This window comes from Chanos chanos, chromosome 1 (genome assembly GCF_902362185.1).
Source record: "Chanos chanos chromosome 1, fChaCha1.1, whole genome shotgun sequence".
Taxonomy (NCBI): Eukaryota; Metazoa; Chordata; class Actinopteri; order Gonorynchiformes; family Chanidae; genus Chanos; species Chanos chanos.
This window is the reverse complement of record NC_044495.1, coordinates 45547965-45562864: the sequence shown is the minus strand read 5'-3', so window position 1 is coordinate 45562864 and position 14900 is coordinate 45547965. Positions and strand designations below refer to the sequence as shown.

Below are 14900 nucleotides of genomic sequence, written 5' to 3'. Positions count from 1 at the left end.
CATCTCCATCTCTCCTTTTTTCATGCTTTCTCTCCAAGCTCACTTGCCCTCTCTCTCCCCCTCATCTCTCTCTCCCTCTCTCTCTCTCTCTCTCTTTCTCTCTCTCTTACTCTCTCTCTCGTTCTCTTTCTCTCTCTCCCTCCCTCTCTCTAAGCCTTGCTTAGCAACAGCCAGAAGAGAGAACCCACTGAGTGTGTTTGCATGGCATCCATTGCACTTTTGTTTCTCTGAGTTTCAGGGGCAGTTTTGTGTGGCCTTTGTGTCTCAGTAAGGGGCTAGGCAGCCAACCCAAACCAGTACATCTCCTCTGGGACCTCTCCTCCTCCTTCACATTCTCCCCTCATCCTTATACTTGGGATGAAGGTTTGTCAGAGAGAACAACTTCAAAGTTTATTGCAGACCCCCAAAATATCTAACTTCTGTGTTTTTATCTGTAGGAGTTACTTAAAAGAATTTTATACAACTTCTAAATGTTTCTTTCTTCTACAAAGTGTGATCCCCTCTTTTCTTAGTGTGACTGAGCTGGGTGTGTTTTTTAGGTTTCTGCTGTATTTTAGCTCCTGTTCTGTGGTCAATTTCATTCATTGTCGTGCAGTTACATGCAGTGGGAATACATAAAAATGTTCTATTCTTTCAATATGTATAATACAAGAGAGACCACAGAACCATGCCAAAATTGTCCTCTAAGTTGACAGAATTAGGACAAGGCAAGTTAATGGTGAGAATGGATCAGTTTAGGGTGAGGACAGAATGAATGGATTAGTTTTCAGAAATAAGAGGCTCATTCTGATCCAAAGACAATAACACTTGATTAATCCAATCAATCAATGGCATTTATTCAATCAGGAGTGGTATGGGCATTAGTGAAGCGGGAAAAGCAGTTCACACAGGTATAACTGCACCGATTCATCCTGGGGCAGAGGTGACAGAGACTGCCATAGCTACAGATTATTCATCTCACATAGTGTTAGCTTACAATAATACAAAGACTGAAATCTCAAGTGAGGGAACTGCAACTTTCTACTGAGGGGATGATGTGGTGTGTGTGTGCGTGTGTGTGTGGTATGTGTGTGTGTTCAGAAATTTAAACATAGTTTTTTATGTGTCATGTCCATCTGTTTTTCATGTTTTCACATTAACACATTAAGAAGCATCATTGATTTCATGTGGACACATTTTGAAAGAAGGGATGAGTATATGGGTCTGACATACATTCACTCTGTGTTGAGTTTATTTATTCCTCAAGAGGAGCATTTGTAACTGGATGACTGTCTGACAGAGCTAAAAATGGCCCAGTGCATCTCAGCACACAACTGAGATCCCAGTACAAGTGAATGGGCCGGTATCTGGTGATATTATGTAATGTTTGGCAAAGCTGGAATTCCAGTAATTGAAGTGACAGCCATTTTCGAGGGGGGTTTGGTGGTTGAGAGAGAGGGATTTGAGAGAATTTGATAGTCTCCCATTTATTTTATTCAGAATCATTCACAAGTGCCTGTTAACAGGGTTAACAGAGTTAAACACAGGACAAAGAGTGCACATATACTGTGTGTACACTGCCATAACCAAGACATAGTGGGAAAAAAAACATGTCATCATTCCAGAACTGCCAACAACTGCCATTTGAACTTGCTAACTTGAACAAAACCTAAAGAAACGAAATGAAACGAAGCAAAAGACAAAACACAACACAACACAACACAACACAACACAACACAAAAGCCAGTTAGTGAACAGAAAATAAAATTCATTTTGAGGAACTGACAATAACCCTGTTGTCTGCTATACTTATGGAAAAACCTGTGCTTTACAAATACTGTATCTCTCTAATACTGTGTCTCTCTAATACTGTGGGTCTCTAATACTGTGTCTCTCTAATACTGTGGCTCTCTTGTTGGTTTGTTTTCTCATCTTGCACAGTGTCAGAGGACAAGCCTAGATTTGAGCTTTCATGCTAATCAAACTTCACAGGCAGGAGTAGTTTTTGACTTGCTAAGTGAGTACCTGTGAGGTACAGAGTAGAACATTGAGGCTGTTTTATTTATTTAGACTTTAGGTTGTTTGGAGCTTTGCTCAAACTCATTCTTCACAGGCACTGAGGCCTGACAAAATATTCAAATTAGAAGACAAGAGGAAAGGAAAGCGAGGCCCGCTTGTGAAGAGTGAACAGTTTGTGAAACATTTCCTAATTGTTAATGAGGCACTGAGGGCAGGGTGCCAGGTCTCCGGACCAATCAGAAGGGGGGTACGGCCAGCTCAGCTGAGGGCGGGCTGTCGCTTCAGAGCAGGGCAATCTGGGGGTAGAGGACGGGAGAATGGGGACCCCCTTTTTAGATACCTGAGTGTCATTGCATTAAAGGGTGGCAATGAGAAGTGCAGGCACACAAGTGCTCTAATGATTGTCTGAGAGTGCCGTTACACTGCAGGGGGGCTCTGCACACACTCACCTTCACCACTCAACTCACTGTGCCTCGGGGAAAAGACTCCTTTTGGGGAAAAGGGGGAATGTCGGACAGCAACCTCGAGATGTCGGAGAACAATAACACGGAGAAGCGCAACCCAGAGGAGGAGGAGCAGGAGAAGATGACCTCTGACCCTGACTCTGAACCTAATCAAGATCAGGAGCTGTCCAGGGTTAAGATCCCTCCACCGCCAGCACAGGGGAAGGCAGAGATGAGGGTGTATGGTTTAGGGGATGAGGAGAGGACGGCTGTGGTTAGTGCCGTGTCTGTGTGCCAGTCCCTCACACGCAGTATTTTCCCCTCCACAGTCTCACCGGCCGCCGAGCGTATCCGCTTCATCCTGGGTGAGGATGATGATGGTCCAGCTCCTCCGCAGCTCTTCACTGAGTTGGACGAGCTCCTCTCTGTGGATGGACAGGAGATGGAGTGGAAAGAAACAGCCAGGTAAGAGCCCATTGCTTCTGGAAATCTTTTTTACACTGCTAGAACTGGTAGTACTGGAAGCCAATGTACTGACTAAACTCAGAATATGTGAGACCAAACTTCCGTGTGTGTATGTGTGTGTTTGTCAGAGGAACAAGTGCAAGTCTCGCAGCTGCCAGCTGCAGTGAAGTGAGCCAGTGTTGTAGTGAAGCAGTGAAGTGAGCCAGTGTTTTAGTGAGGCAGTGAAGTGAGCCAGTGTTGTAGAGAAGCAGTGAAGTGAGCCAGTGTTGTAGAGAAGCAGTGAGGTGAGGCAGTGTTGTAGAGAAGCAGTGAGGTGAGCCAGTGTTATAGAGAAGCAGTGAGGTGAGCCAGTGTTGTAGAGAAGCAGTGAAGTGAGCCAGTGTTGTAGAGAAGTAGTGAGGTGAGCCAGTGTTGTAGAGAAGCAGTGAAGTGAGCCAGTGTTGTAGTGAAGCAGTGAGGTGAGCCAGTGTTGTAGTGAAGCAGTGAAGTGAGCCAGTGTTGTAGAGAAGTAGTGAGGTGAGCCAGTGTTGTAGAGAAGCAGTGAAGTGAGCCAGTGTTGTAGTGAAGCAGTGAGGTGAGCCAGTGTTGTAGAGAAGCAGTGAGGTGAGCCAGTGTTGTAGAGAAGCAGGGAAGTGAGCCAGTGTTGTAGTGAAGCAGTGAGGTGAGCCAGTGTTGTAGAGAAGCAGTGAGGTGAGCCAGTGTTGTAGAGAAGCAGGGAAGTGAGCCAGTGTTGTAGTGAAGCAGTGAGGTGAGCCAGTGTTGTAGTGAAGCAGTGAGGTGAGCCAGTGTTGTAGAGAAGCAGTGAGGTGAGCCAGTGTTGTAGAGAAGCAGTGAGGTGAGCCAGTGTTGTAGTGAAGCAGTGAAGTGAGCCAGTGTTGTAGTGAAGCAGTGAGGTGAGCCAGTGTTGTAGTGAAGCAGTGAGGTGAGCCAGTGTCAGCTATTGCTCATGGATTTTAGCTACATTTAAGTTGATGGGATTAATGTGATCTGATTTTTGATTAAACATGAATTCCATGGTACGTGAGAGAGTCTAATAATAATAATAATAATAATAATAATAATAATAATAATGATAATAATGATAAAACCCTAAGTGAGTGTATAGATTAGGATGGTTCTTTACAGTGAATGCTACACTGAGTGTGTGAGTGAGTGAGTGAGTGAGTGAGTGTAGGGCAAGCTGGGCACCGTTGGCCTGGTGCCAACCTTGGGGGCAGAATGGTAAAAAAGAGCTGTCAGCTCAGGGCTGCCTGAGGGTCACCTTATTGTCATCATCTCAAAGGAGACGTCTTTCAGCTCTGATGACTGATTACCTGCTTCCAGCATGTGGAATAGCTTCATCAACACTTCTGAGAGTGGCTTTCATTACCTCATGTCTGTTTGATTTTATCAGACAGTTGAAAACAGTGTGTGTGACACAGACAGTGTCAAACAGAATGAATGATGAAAGAGCACCAGTTTCCCTGTAAACCTCTCATGGACAGTGTATAATCTTTGTTCTTATTTAAATAGATAGCCCAGAGCCTGGGGTACGTGATGTGTGTTTGGGGGTGGGGTGGAGTGGGTTGGGCTGTTTTTTGATGAGCTCACCTTTATTTTGAGGATACCCTGATACCAACCTGTTAAACACTGACCACTCTCTCCATCTCTCCATTTACCTGCCGTCTCTCCATCCCCCCATACACCTGCCAGCTTTGATCAGGCTGTTCTGAGGTGAAGTTGGGCTGTGGAGCAGAGCATTATGGGTTATTTCTAAATGATAGGCCCCGTGTCTGTGCTAGAGAAGCGACTACTGAATGGATGAAGTCAGGCTAATGTTTATACAGTGTTTATAGCAGCTTAGGAAGTAACATTAGTGTGGAGGGAAAATGAGTTTGTCTTTCTCCATAAAAAAATAAGGTCAACTGCTCATTTTGGGTTTTTTTGTATTCATTCTGTTAAAAGATTGAAGAGCTGTTCCTTTAAAAATACTGTTACAGAATGACATAAAATACATAAACCACAGAGGCTGGCACACTGAGAAGAGAAACTAGAATTTCTCTTGGCCATACCTCACCGGATTGGACATGCACTGGACACAGGGTTTGAAGAATTTTCATTTGGAAGGACCAGTGCAGCTCGATGTGTTGAATGTCATGTTACTGTGTTTGGTCCTTTGGCTCCATTTCATTGTGTGTTCTTTCAGGTGGATCAAGTTTGAAGAGAAGGTGGAGAAGGGTGGAGAGAGGTGGAGTAAACCGCATGTTGCCACCCTCTCCCTGCACAGCCTCTTTGAGCTCAGGACCTGTATAGAGAAAGGAACCATCATGTTGGACCTGGAAGCAACCACATTGCCTCAAGTCGTGGGTGAGTACTCAATCAGCGACCACTTTGGATCAGGGACTACCAGTCACTTAGTCACATCAGGAGAGGGCTCTTCTCTTGGCGGTTGATTTAACACTTTACCCTGGAGCATTACAAGGTTGAAAGGACTGTAAGATTCATCAGTGTCTAAATTCACTGGTATAAAGTTGCTTAGAGTGCTCCATTCAGGGATGCTTTGGCCGTTTGCACCTAATCTCAGTGATAATACCTTTAACCAACTGGGTCTTACAGTCACAGCTTTCATGAAACAGTCTGAGAAACTGCCAAGAGTATCCACTGCCACTTTCATTGTTTTGGTTTAGAGAGACAGTGCACACCATAAATCTGGTGATGTTTTATAGGCCTGTCCCCTCCATTTTGGCTCCAATAATGAGTGTTTAACAGTTAACAGGCCTGTACCCAACCGTTTTGACTGAGATAATCAAGGTGTTTAACAGACAGCAGGCCTGTGCTCTTGTTTATTTGCTGTGGGAGTCTCTGTAGAAGAGAGCTATGTGGCAGTGCAGGTTTTTGGCTTTGTGTTGTAGTTTAGAAAAGCATCTCAGGTTTTGCTGGTGACACAGGTCACGTGTTGTCATCATTGTGGTCTGCAGGGCCCTGCCTGCATGCTTTTTCACCACCCCACTCTGTCTCTGTCTCTGTCTCTGTCTCTGACTCTGACACTGTCTTTGTCTTTGTCTCTGTCTCTGTCTCTGTCTCTGTCTCTGTCTCTGACTCTGTCTCTGTCTCTGTCTCTGTCTCTGACTCTGACTCTGACTCTGTCTCTGTCTCTGTCTCTGTCTCTGACTCTGTCCCTGTCTCTGTCTCTGTCTCTGTCTCTGTCTCTGTCTCTGACTCTGACTCTGACTCTGTCTTTGTCTCTGTCTCTGTCTCTGACTCTGACTCTGTCTCTGTCTCTGTCTCTGTCTCTGACTCTGACACTGTCTTTGTCTTTGTCTCTGTCTCTGTCTCTGTCTCTGACTCTGACACTGTCTCTGACTCTGACACTGTCTTTGTCTTTGTCTTTGTCTTTGTCTTTGTCTCTGACTCTGACTCTGACTCTGTCTCTGACTCTGACTGACTCTGTCTGACTCTCACTCTCTCTCTGACTTGAACTCTGACTCCATTTATTTCCTTTCTTTTTCACCTGGATAAATGGCTGGTTTCAACCATTCCAGAGATGAAGAGTGCATTTTTATTTTCACTCTCAGCCTGACTGTTATTATTTTTATATAATGGATTAAGCTGGAGAAACCAGCTGGGTACTGGAGAGGTGATCATTAAATTTTGGGATTATTTTGTAGTCAGACATATGCATATTGCACAGAGTATCTGCGAAGTGCCAGAGACACTTAAGTTTGCACTCTGAGAATTTACCAGAGACACAAAATGAAAATATTAAAATGATTTAATAGATCTTAGTATTTAATCCCAAAATGCACTCAAGCACAGAAAACACAGTTCTTTAGGTTCAAGGCTGGTAATTGTGCACTGATTTTTTCATCAAGTGTCAAAGTTTGAATGTCCACATGAAATACAATCAAACTCTGATTTGCAGTCCAATGCAGCGTCTCTGTGATCTGTCACACAGAGCAGATAAAGAGAGTGGCTTATTAACATAGTGGAAGGGCTGGGGATGCTGTAAGGTGAAGGCCTTCTTTGAGCTGAGCTGAGCTGAAAGATTGACCATTAAGATCCAAACCATTCACGCAGAGCCTGAGGGGGCCAACTGCCTGCCCTGACCTGTTTTTAAAAATAGACCCCACATCAGTAGAGTCATCAGACAATCTTATTCATGAGAAACCCATCCCCCCACCAGAAACTTTGCTCTATAACTCGGAATGAAGAGTGAAATGCATCTAAACTTCTCTGTGATGCCCGTTTTTTTTTAAAGCAATTCAGTCATTACAGTGTGCATGACTAACAACCAGTGCAGTCACTCTAATCAACGTCACCAATGCATTATTGAAAGGTTGGTAAAGTACAATGCATTGAATCAGCTGTTCAGATGATTTCTAATTTAAAATCGGTTAAAAACATCTCTCTCTTTCTCTCTCTTTCTCTCTCACAGAGACAATAATAGATAGTCAGATAGACAGTGGTTTGCTGAAGGCTGACCTAAAGGAGAAAGTGATGTACACGTTGCTGAGGAAACACCGTCACCAGACCAAGAAGTCCAACCTGCGTTCACTGGCTGACATTGGGAAGACAGTCTCCAGTGCAAGTAGGCTGTTTTCCAGCACAGACAATGGTAATGCTGGTGCCAGTTTGGTGCAGATGTTTTTTTAGCCCTCCCTTTTTTCTTCCGTTTTTTTCTTTTTTCCTCATCATTTTTTCATCAGTTTTGTGGGGAAAAACATTAGGTCCTTTGTCCCTGTGGTCTCTCCACCTGATGTTTTGATCTTTCTTGCTGTGTTTTCCATAGAATAACTTTAAAGAAACATCTGATGTCTGTGAATGAATCAGAAATACCAGTATGGCACTGGTGATGCATTAGCTGTAGCTTTACATTTAGCTTTATGTCAAGTTCAGTTGTTCCATTCAAATGCAGCACAAAGTGAACTTGTGAACGTTGTGAATCAGAAAAATGATTTGCTTCACAGTCACAACCACAGAACTAACATTAATGAAAACAGTGTTTATTTATGGTTTTATGGCAGATTCCCAGTCGTTAATTTTCTCTGAGCTGACTGAATAGACTCTGTTGGGTAATCAAGAGACTCCACAGCTAAGGTGCGGTCCCGTCACTAATGATAAACGTAATGATAAACACAATGATAAACGTAATAATAAACATAATTGGTTTTCACAGGTGGTCTGTGCACATTTTCCATCTTAGTCTCTGCTCTGTTACCCAAGTGATGGAGTCAAACTGAGCTCTGAACCCAATCTTCATTCAAACACACATCTCCGAGCACAGTATTAATGCAACCTGTTGTGAAATGCAAACTCTGATAATCTATTAATTTGGCTTCAAACCTTTTTATAATACACGTGATTTATTACAGAAAGTGTAGTGGACGTCATGTCTGCTCCATGTCTCATCTAATGAATTTTTTCTATCATAATAACTGTCAGTGCCGTTACACTTTGATTTGACTTACTGTGTGTAAATGAGATGTTTCTTTGTGGGTTAATAATTTTGTTACATGCACTCTTAAGTGGTGTATTTTCATGGTGTTTTTGAGGAAGTGAGGTGAGATGGCCAGCTAACAGATCTGTTCTCAAGATAATCATTAACTCTTTAATACAAACCAGCCCATAGTCAAAGGAATTAATTTATTAGCAGCATTATCAAGCTTTCCACATCAGAGTTAGTGCATAGACCTACAATAAAGTTTCTCCTTGAAGGAAATCTTTATTGGCTAGTATCTTGCACGATAACTCCTGATCCATGAATTTCCCAAAGTTCATTGAACGTATGACTTTTTCATTGTGACTTATCAGTCTGTTGTCAGAAGGCAAGTCTTCGAGTAAAACCTATGTCCATACACTGGCCTTGACAAAGACTGGTTTGATACGTTTGAGGTTAAAGGGCCAGTCATGACACTTCCTCGAACACTTGGGATTCCTTTCTCACACATTCTTTTATCCACACATGTCTAACTCTGTTGCCTGTAACGCTGCTGCTTTGACTTCTGGGCTGCATTAAATGACTCCCTCACTCCTCTCTTTCCTCCTTTTCGTCATACACTCCTTTACTTTCTGTTTTGGCGGCTTTGCTGGCCCTTAAAGCCCGTAGTCCTCTTGAGAGCTCCGTGCCTTGCCTAACCGCTCGCACCTCAGAGGAGGATCTGCAGGTGCCAGGGAGTCCGAGCATGGGATGGCTTAGTAAGTCCCTCATCAACATCTCAGAGTGTGTGTCCAGCCAGCTCCCATCAGCCCTTACATCCATGTGTATCTGTGCTCTTAGGTTTGGTATTTTTCCCCTACCTCACCCTCCTGTACAGTAAAGTAGTCCCAGAATGATGTTTTTAGATCCAGGGAGTTTGTTGTGTCAGTCCTCCCATCTGAATGTGTTTAAATCCACAGATGCTTAGATTAGAGTGAAATCCTTACTATGAAATTATGGGATACCCTTTTGTGGCAGTCTTCGGTGAGCCTAGATTAAGCACAAACCACTTTTTCTTTTGGATGAAGCCTTATATTCAGACGGCTGGAATGGCGTACCACAGTTTGTCTAATGACATGTCGTGCAGAGATGAGCATGTCTTTTCTCCCTAAGCCAATCCCTTTTTTGAGGAATTTTTTACAATCACATTTTTTACCTTCTTTTTGCTGCATCAAACTGACATCTGAAGCATTGTCACCATATGAAGAAGCTTTTTAAAAGCTCTTGGCTATTCACTCTTCCCCTGTTACAGTGGTTTGCTCTTCTCTTTGGGTCCTGTCTGTGTTCTCTGCATGTCAGACTAGTCCAGGATGCATGAAGCTTACAGTGGTTTGCTGTCTGGAGCCAAGACACCTGGCCTTGCTTCCTCTCTCTCTCATGTGCACTGGTTAATACCACGTTATGTGATATGTTCAGAAACAAAGGTGTGGCACGAGCGGCTTTAGTAGGTCTTGACTATACCATAATGTACAGTAGGATGTGTGGAGGATTGACTTTAAGATCCCAGTGCTTGATCATAGAAAGACCTACAGTTGTTTACAGAGGAGCTCTTCCCTTAAAATGCTTATGAAAAGACCGCAAGGGTTCTGACAAGTTCACATATGTAAAACAAAAGGCACCCATCTCATTCAAAATTTTTCAAATGCTGAGACTTTAACAAAATGGGTAACTGATGAATTAATACACCCAGTGTATTGTTTCTCCTTCCATTTCATTCACACAGAATGCAAGGCAAGGTGTCTGAGCTTCTGTAGCAGGCTTGAGATATGGTTCCTGTCTTTAACTATGCATGCAGAGTTCTCTGGGGCCCTGTTCCTTCAGGATTACTTTCTCTCCTGTGGAGGGTTGAAGTGGCTTGATTGACGATTTTTGTTCCACTCCTGCTTAGGTAGCCCAACAACTACGCCCCGGAATCTCACGTCCAGTAGCTTGAACGACATCTCCGACAAGCCAGAGAAAGACCAAGTAAGTGAACTCTTCAGCTTTTCCTTGCTTCATCCTGTTTTTTTTTAATGAACCAGACATCAACTTAATTAATGAGTAGGTTATCAGTAGTCTCAAGTATCAAACCTTCGAACCATGTGATGACATTTATGATTATGATATATATATTTGTAAATATTTAATGAATTGGAGTTATGAAGTCAGAGAGCTCCTTTAGACTCAGGGCATGCAGTGCTATGGGCTCAATCCCAGGCCGTCAAAGGGTAATTAGTCACTCCAAAGTCCAGGTCCCTCCCTCCACTCTCTGGGGTTGTCTGTTTCTCAATGTTTTAGAATTGGTACAAAGCAGATATAGCTAGTTTGGAGTCATTTTGCACACACACACACACACACACACACACACACACACACACACACACACACACACACACACACACACACACACTGAATCTTGATTTCCATTATTTATCTGTGAGGAGACGATAAAGAAGTGCCACTCAGCTCTGTACTTTGCTCTGCAGTGGTTAAATTTGACATTAAGAAACACAAAAACAGAAACAGCTAGGTGTCTTACGTAGGAACAGTGCATGTCTGGATAAGATCAAAACAAAACAAAACAAAACAAAAAGAAAACCACACATATTGTCTCTTTGTCAATAGTCCAGTGGGGTTGGTTCTCAGGGGTGATTCCTTTACCTGATAATCTGCACTGTCCTTGTGAATAAAACCAACACCTGCGTGCACAGCATGTGGTGGTGATTTTTAACAATGAATCTAAGTCTTGTGCTCAGAATAGACTAACTCTGTTATGTCACTGCCCACAGCTGTTGACAACCCCATTAGGATTGTTTGTTGCCCTCTGTACATGGGGAAAATTGAGACAGGCATTAGAAAAATGGACAGATTGGATTTGTAAATTCAGATTGAAAAGGCCCACTGCTTGGCATAGTTTGTTGTGGAAGCAGCGCAGGTGTAGCCAGACCGTTTTTTTTCCCCTGGCGTTTCTCTTCTCTGGAATGTCACTCTCTAATCCCACAGTGTACAGATGGAGATTGCCTTCTGAGAATGTGATATGCGGTAAACTGAAGAGTGCAAAATTATAACATTCCATACAATACAGATTGTTCATTGCAACATTGTATAACTGTAAATATGGTGTGCTTATAAGACCATAAATCTACATATGCATTTAACAGGATAAGATTGAATATCGAACTCTCTGAACTTAACAGAGCAGCCAAGAATCAAACCTTTAAATAATTATTTTTTCTAGTTAGCAGGTCTTAGTATCTCTATGTGGTATTCCAAGCTTAAACAGCATGTTTTTAACAGCATGAAGATTAGAATCTCTTGAGTTAATTTCCTTTCAAAAGAGTGCCCCCCTAAGGAGACTGCATGAAGTGGTTATGGAACCATCTAGATAAATAGATCAGCTCTCTTGGTCAAATCTCACGGCTCTTTGTGTGCAGCATTGGTGAAAACTAAGGACATAATAGTTTTTAATGCTTGTAAATAAAAAAATAAATAATGGCATGATAAAATAATGTTGAAGTTCTTTAAAATGTTTTTAACAGATTTCTGGTTTGAGTGCTCCAGCATGCATAATTACTGCAGCATAAAACTACAAACACAGGGGACACAGTAGACCACATGGCCATTAGGGGTCCCTCAGATATAATCAATTCTCTATTCCATCATCTTCAAGCTTGAGTGATCGCATGTGAATAGGGAGAGAGCACCAAAGTCTCAAATCACCAGAACACTGTACTCACGAACATGATCCACCACCCCACCCCTTTGGCTGTGTAATTTAGCTATATGCTAGAATGAATATGTAAGTCTTTATACGTAAACTGAGAGAGTGTCTGAATCTTGGACATGGACTTGAGGACTATTCTATAGTTTAAGAGCCATGTAGAAGAAGGACCTACCGCCAACTGTGCATTTCACTATTGTAGGTAGTAAAAAAAGATGTGCATTTTGTGATCTTAGAAGGTGGTGCAGAATATGAGTAGATCACTTAGGTAATGGGGGAGCAGATAGTTTAGGGTCTCGTATGCCAAAAGCAGAATTTTGTTGTCAATACAAAATTCTGTGTAGATTCGATAATATCAGACTAGTTTGCTCAAACATCCTGGAGCATTTTGAACTGACTGAGGCTTGTATATGTATATGGAGAGTTATCCAGCTAACAGTGCATTACAGTAATCTAATCTAGATGTTATGAAAGCATGTACTAACTTCTCTGCATCATGCAAGGACAGCACACTCCTTATGTTGGCTTTACTAAGGAGATGAAAAAAGGATGTTCTTGCTATACTGCTAATGTGGGTGTCAAATGTTAAGTCACTGTCCATCATGACTCAAAGGTTCTTAACTGTAATGCATGAAATGGCAGTGAGACCATCTAAACAGAAATCAAGCTCATGCAGCTTATTTCTAAACGACTTGAATCCAAGGGCTAATATTTCAGTCTTACCTGAGTTCAGTAGGAGAAAGTTACTGATCACCCAGTCTTGAATGTCACTAAAACAATTTGCTAACCTAGAGAGCTGGGAGAATTCTCTTGGTGTTGCAGATACATGTAGCTGTGTGTCACCAACATAACAGTGAAAGCTAATGCCATGCCTCTGCATATCATCTCCTAATGGAAACATGGACAAGAAGAACAATAAAATGCCTTGAGGCACATCATATTTTGCTTGCACGATGCCCAACAGTTCCACAGGCCCCAAACCATGTGAGTGCCTGTCCACAAATGCCAACACGATTCTCAAGCCTGTCCCAAAGCATATTATGGTCGACGTAGTCATACACTACAGGACAGAAGTAGCCCATTAGTTACTGTGATGGGGCTTAAATATGGAGTGAACGTGTTCATGTACACCAAATTCTCTGGAGGAAGCAACACAACTGAAAAGACACTGCTCTTATCTGTTATTTTGGAAATCTAATACAAGGTTATGAATATATCTATAGTTAATCAAATCACATGGGTCAAGATCAGGCTTCTTGGTAAGTGGGCTAATAAGTGCTACTTTGAATGCTCTAGGTAGGTGTCTTAGATATAGAGATAAATTAATGATATTTAGTAACTGTTCTGAAATGATATATCACATAATCTCTTTCAGTAAATTTGTTGGCACTGGGTCAAGTATACAAGCTGAGAACTTTGATGTTGCTGTTGTTTTTCTGAGCTTATCAAGGTCGATAGGAGCTTAGTTACTCTAGGGGTTTAGTAATAATGGTTGCTGCAACTAGAGGTTTACTGCTTTCAGCATTCTCAGTCTAATGTGTTCAACCTTAACACTAAAAAAATTTCAAAAGTCATCACTACTGCAATGTGATGGAATCTGTGGTTCAGTGACTGCTTAGCTCATGGTCAGTTGGGCCAGTGGCTAAACAGAAATCTGAGATTATTCTGGTTCTTGGGTAGTTGATAGTATTGTCTGACTGTTTTGATAATGAAATATTGATCAAATATCATTGGCTAGAGGCAATTTATACAAAATAAGGCAGTAATCTGAGATATCTTCATTCTGTGGCAAAATAGATATGTTAACAATGTGAACTCCAAAGAACAAAACCAGGTGTAAAGTATGACTATAATGGTGAGAGTGTCCTGTGACCACTGTTTAATGAACAGCTGCATTGATGGATTTGACTCATCAGACTCCTTCTCATTGGAGAGTTATTCTCTATGATGTTGTGATTCATTCTGTAAAATATTCTCACTGGTATGGCAGATTACCTTCATGGCCATAGTAACAGTCAAATGAACACCAGATCTCTCTCATTGACACATTATTCACATAAAAAGCAAAATGAAGACCTTTGATGCTAATTTAAAGTGCTGTCTTGGGGAGGTGTTGTTGAAGGACAGTGGTTTAGCAAGTCTAACCCTCAGGATGAATCGTCCTGTTATGTCGTCTGATTATCTGTCACTAGGTAGCAGAGTGCTGACAGATCTATGAAGTCTTTTCATATCTAAGTGTTGTAATTTCATCCTTTAGGTCTTCTTCTAAATAAATGGACTAGCTGGGGGCTTATGTTTTTCATAAGTTACTCTGTGGAAGCGTGAGGCAGTGAGTTTTACTAAGCATCTTTGTTGTGTGTCTGTTGAGGGACGATGACCTTACAGCAGAGCACCACTAACACTCACATTATAGACACTGGGTTACAGACACTGGGTGGCTGTTCAAGCATGGGTCACAATTAACCACCCAGTCTACCCACTGCTACAGTACTGATCTTTAATGAACCACCCAGTCTACCCACTGCTACAGTACTGATCTTTAATGAACCACCCAGTCTATCCACTGCTACAGTACTGATCTTTAATGAACCACCCAGTCTACCCACTGCTACAGTACTGATCTTTAATGAACCACCCAGTCTACCCACTGCTGCACTACTGATCTTTAATGAACCACCCAGTCTACCCACTGCTACAGTACTGATCTTTAATGAACCACCCAGTCTACCCACTGCTACAGTACTGATCTTTAATGAACCACCCAGTCTACCCACTGCTGCACTACTGATCTTTAATGAACCACCCAGTCTACCCACTGCTACAGTACTGATCTTTAATG

At 42.2% G+C, this 14900-nt stretch overlaps 1 protein-coding gene across 2 annotated transcripts in view; it reads left to right on the top strand.

Moving 5' to 3' along the window:
- slc4a4a (solute carrier family 4 member 4a) overlaps positions 1–14900 on the top strand; it is a 54036-nt gene that overhangs the window by 20690 nt on the left and 18446 nt on the right. For both annotated transcript variants that reach the window (XM_030772709.1, XM_030772718.1), the window contains 4 exons: positions 2771–2906; positions 5092–5252; positions 7321–7500; positions 10250–10326. In XM_030772709.1, coding sequence (XP_030628569.1) covers positions 2771–2906; positions 5092–5252; positions 7321–7500; positions 10250–10326 — 554 coding nt within the window. The remainder of the gene's footprint in view (positions 1–2770; positions 2907–5091; positions 5253–7320; positions 7501–10249; positions 10327–14900) is intronic.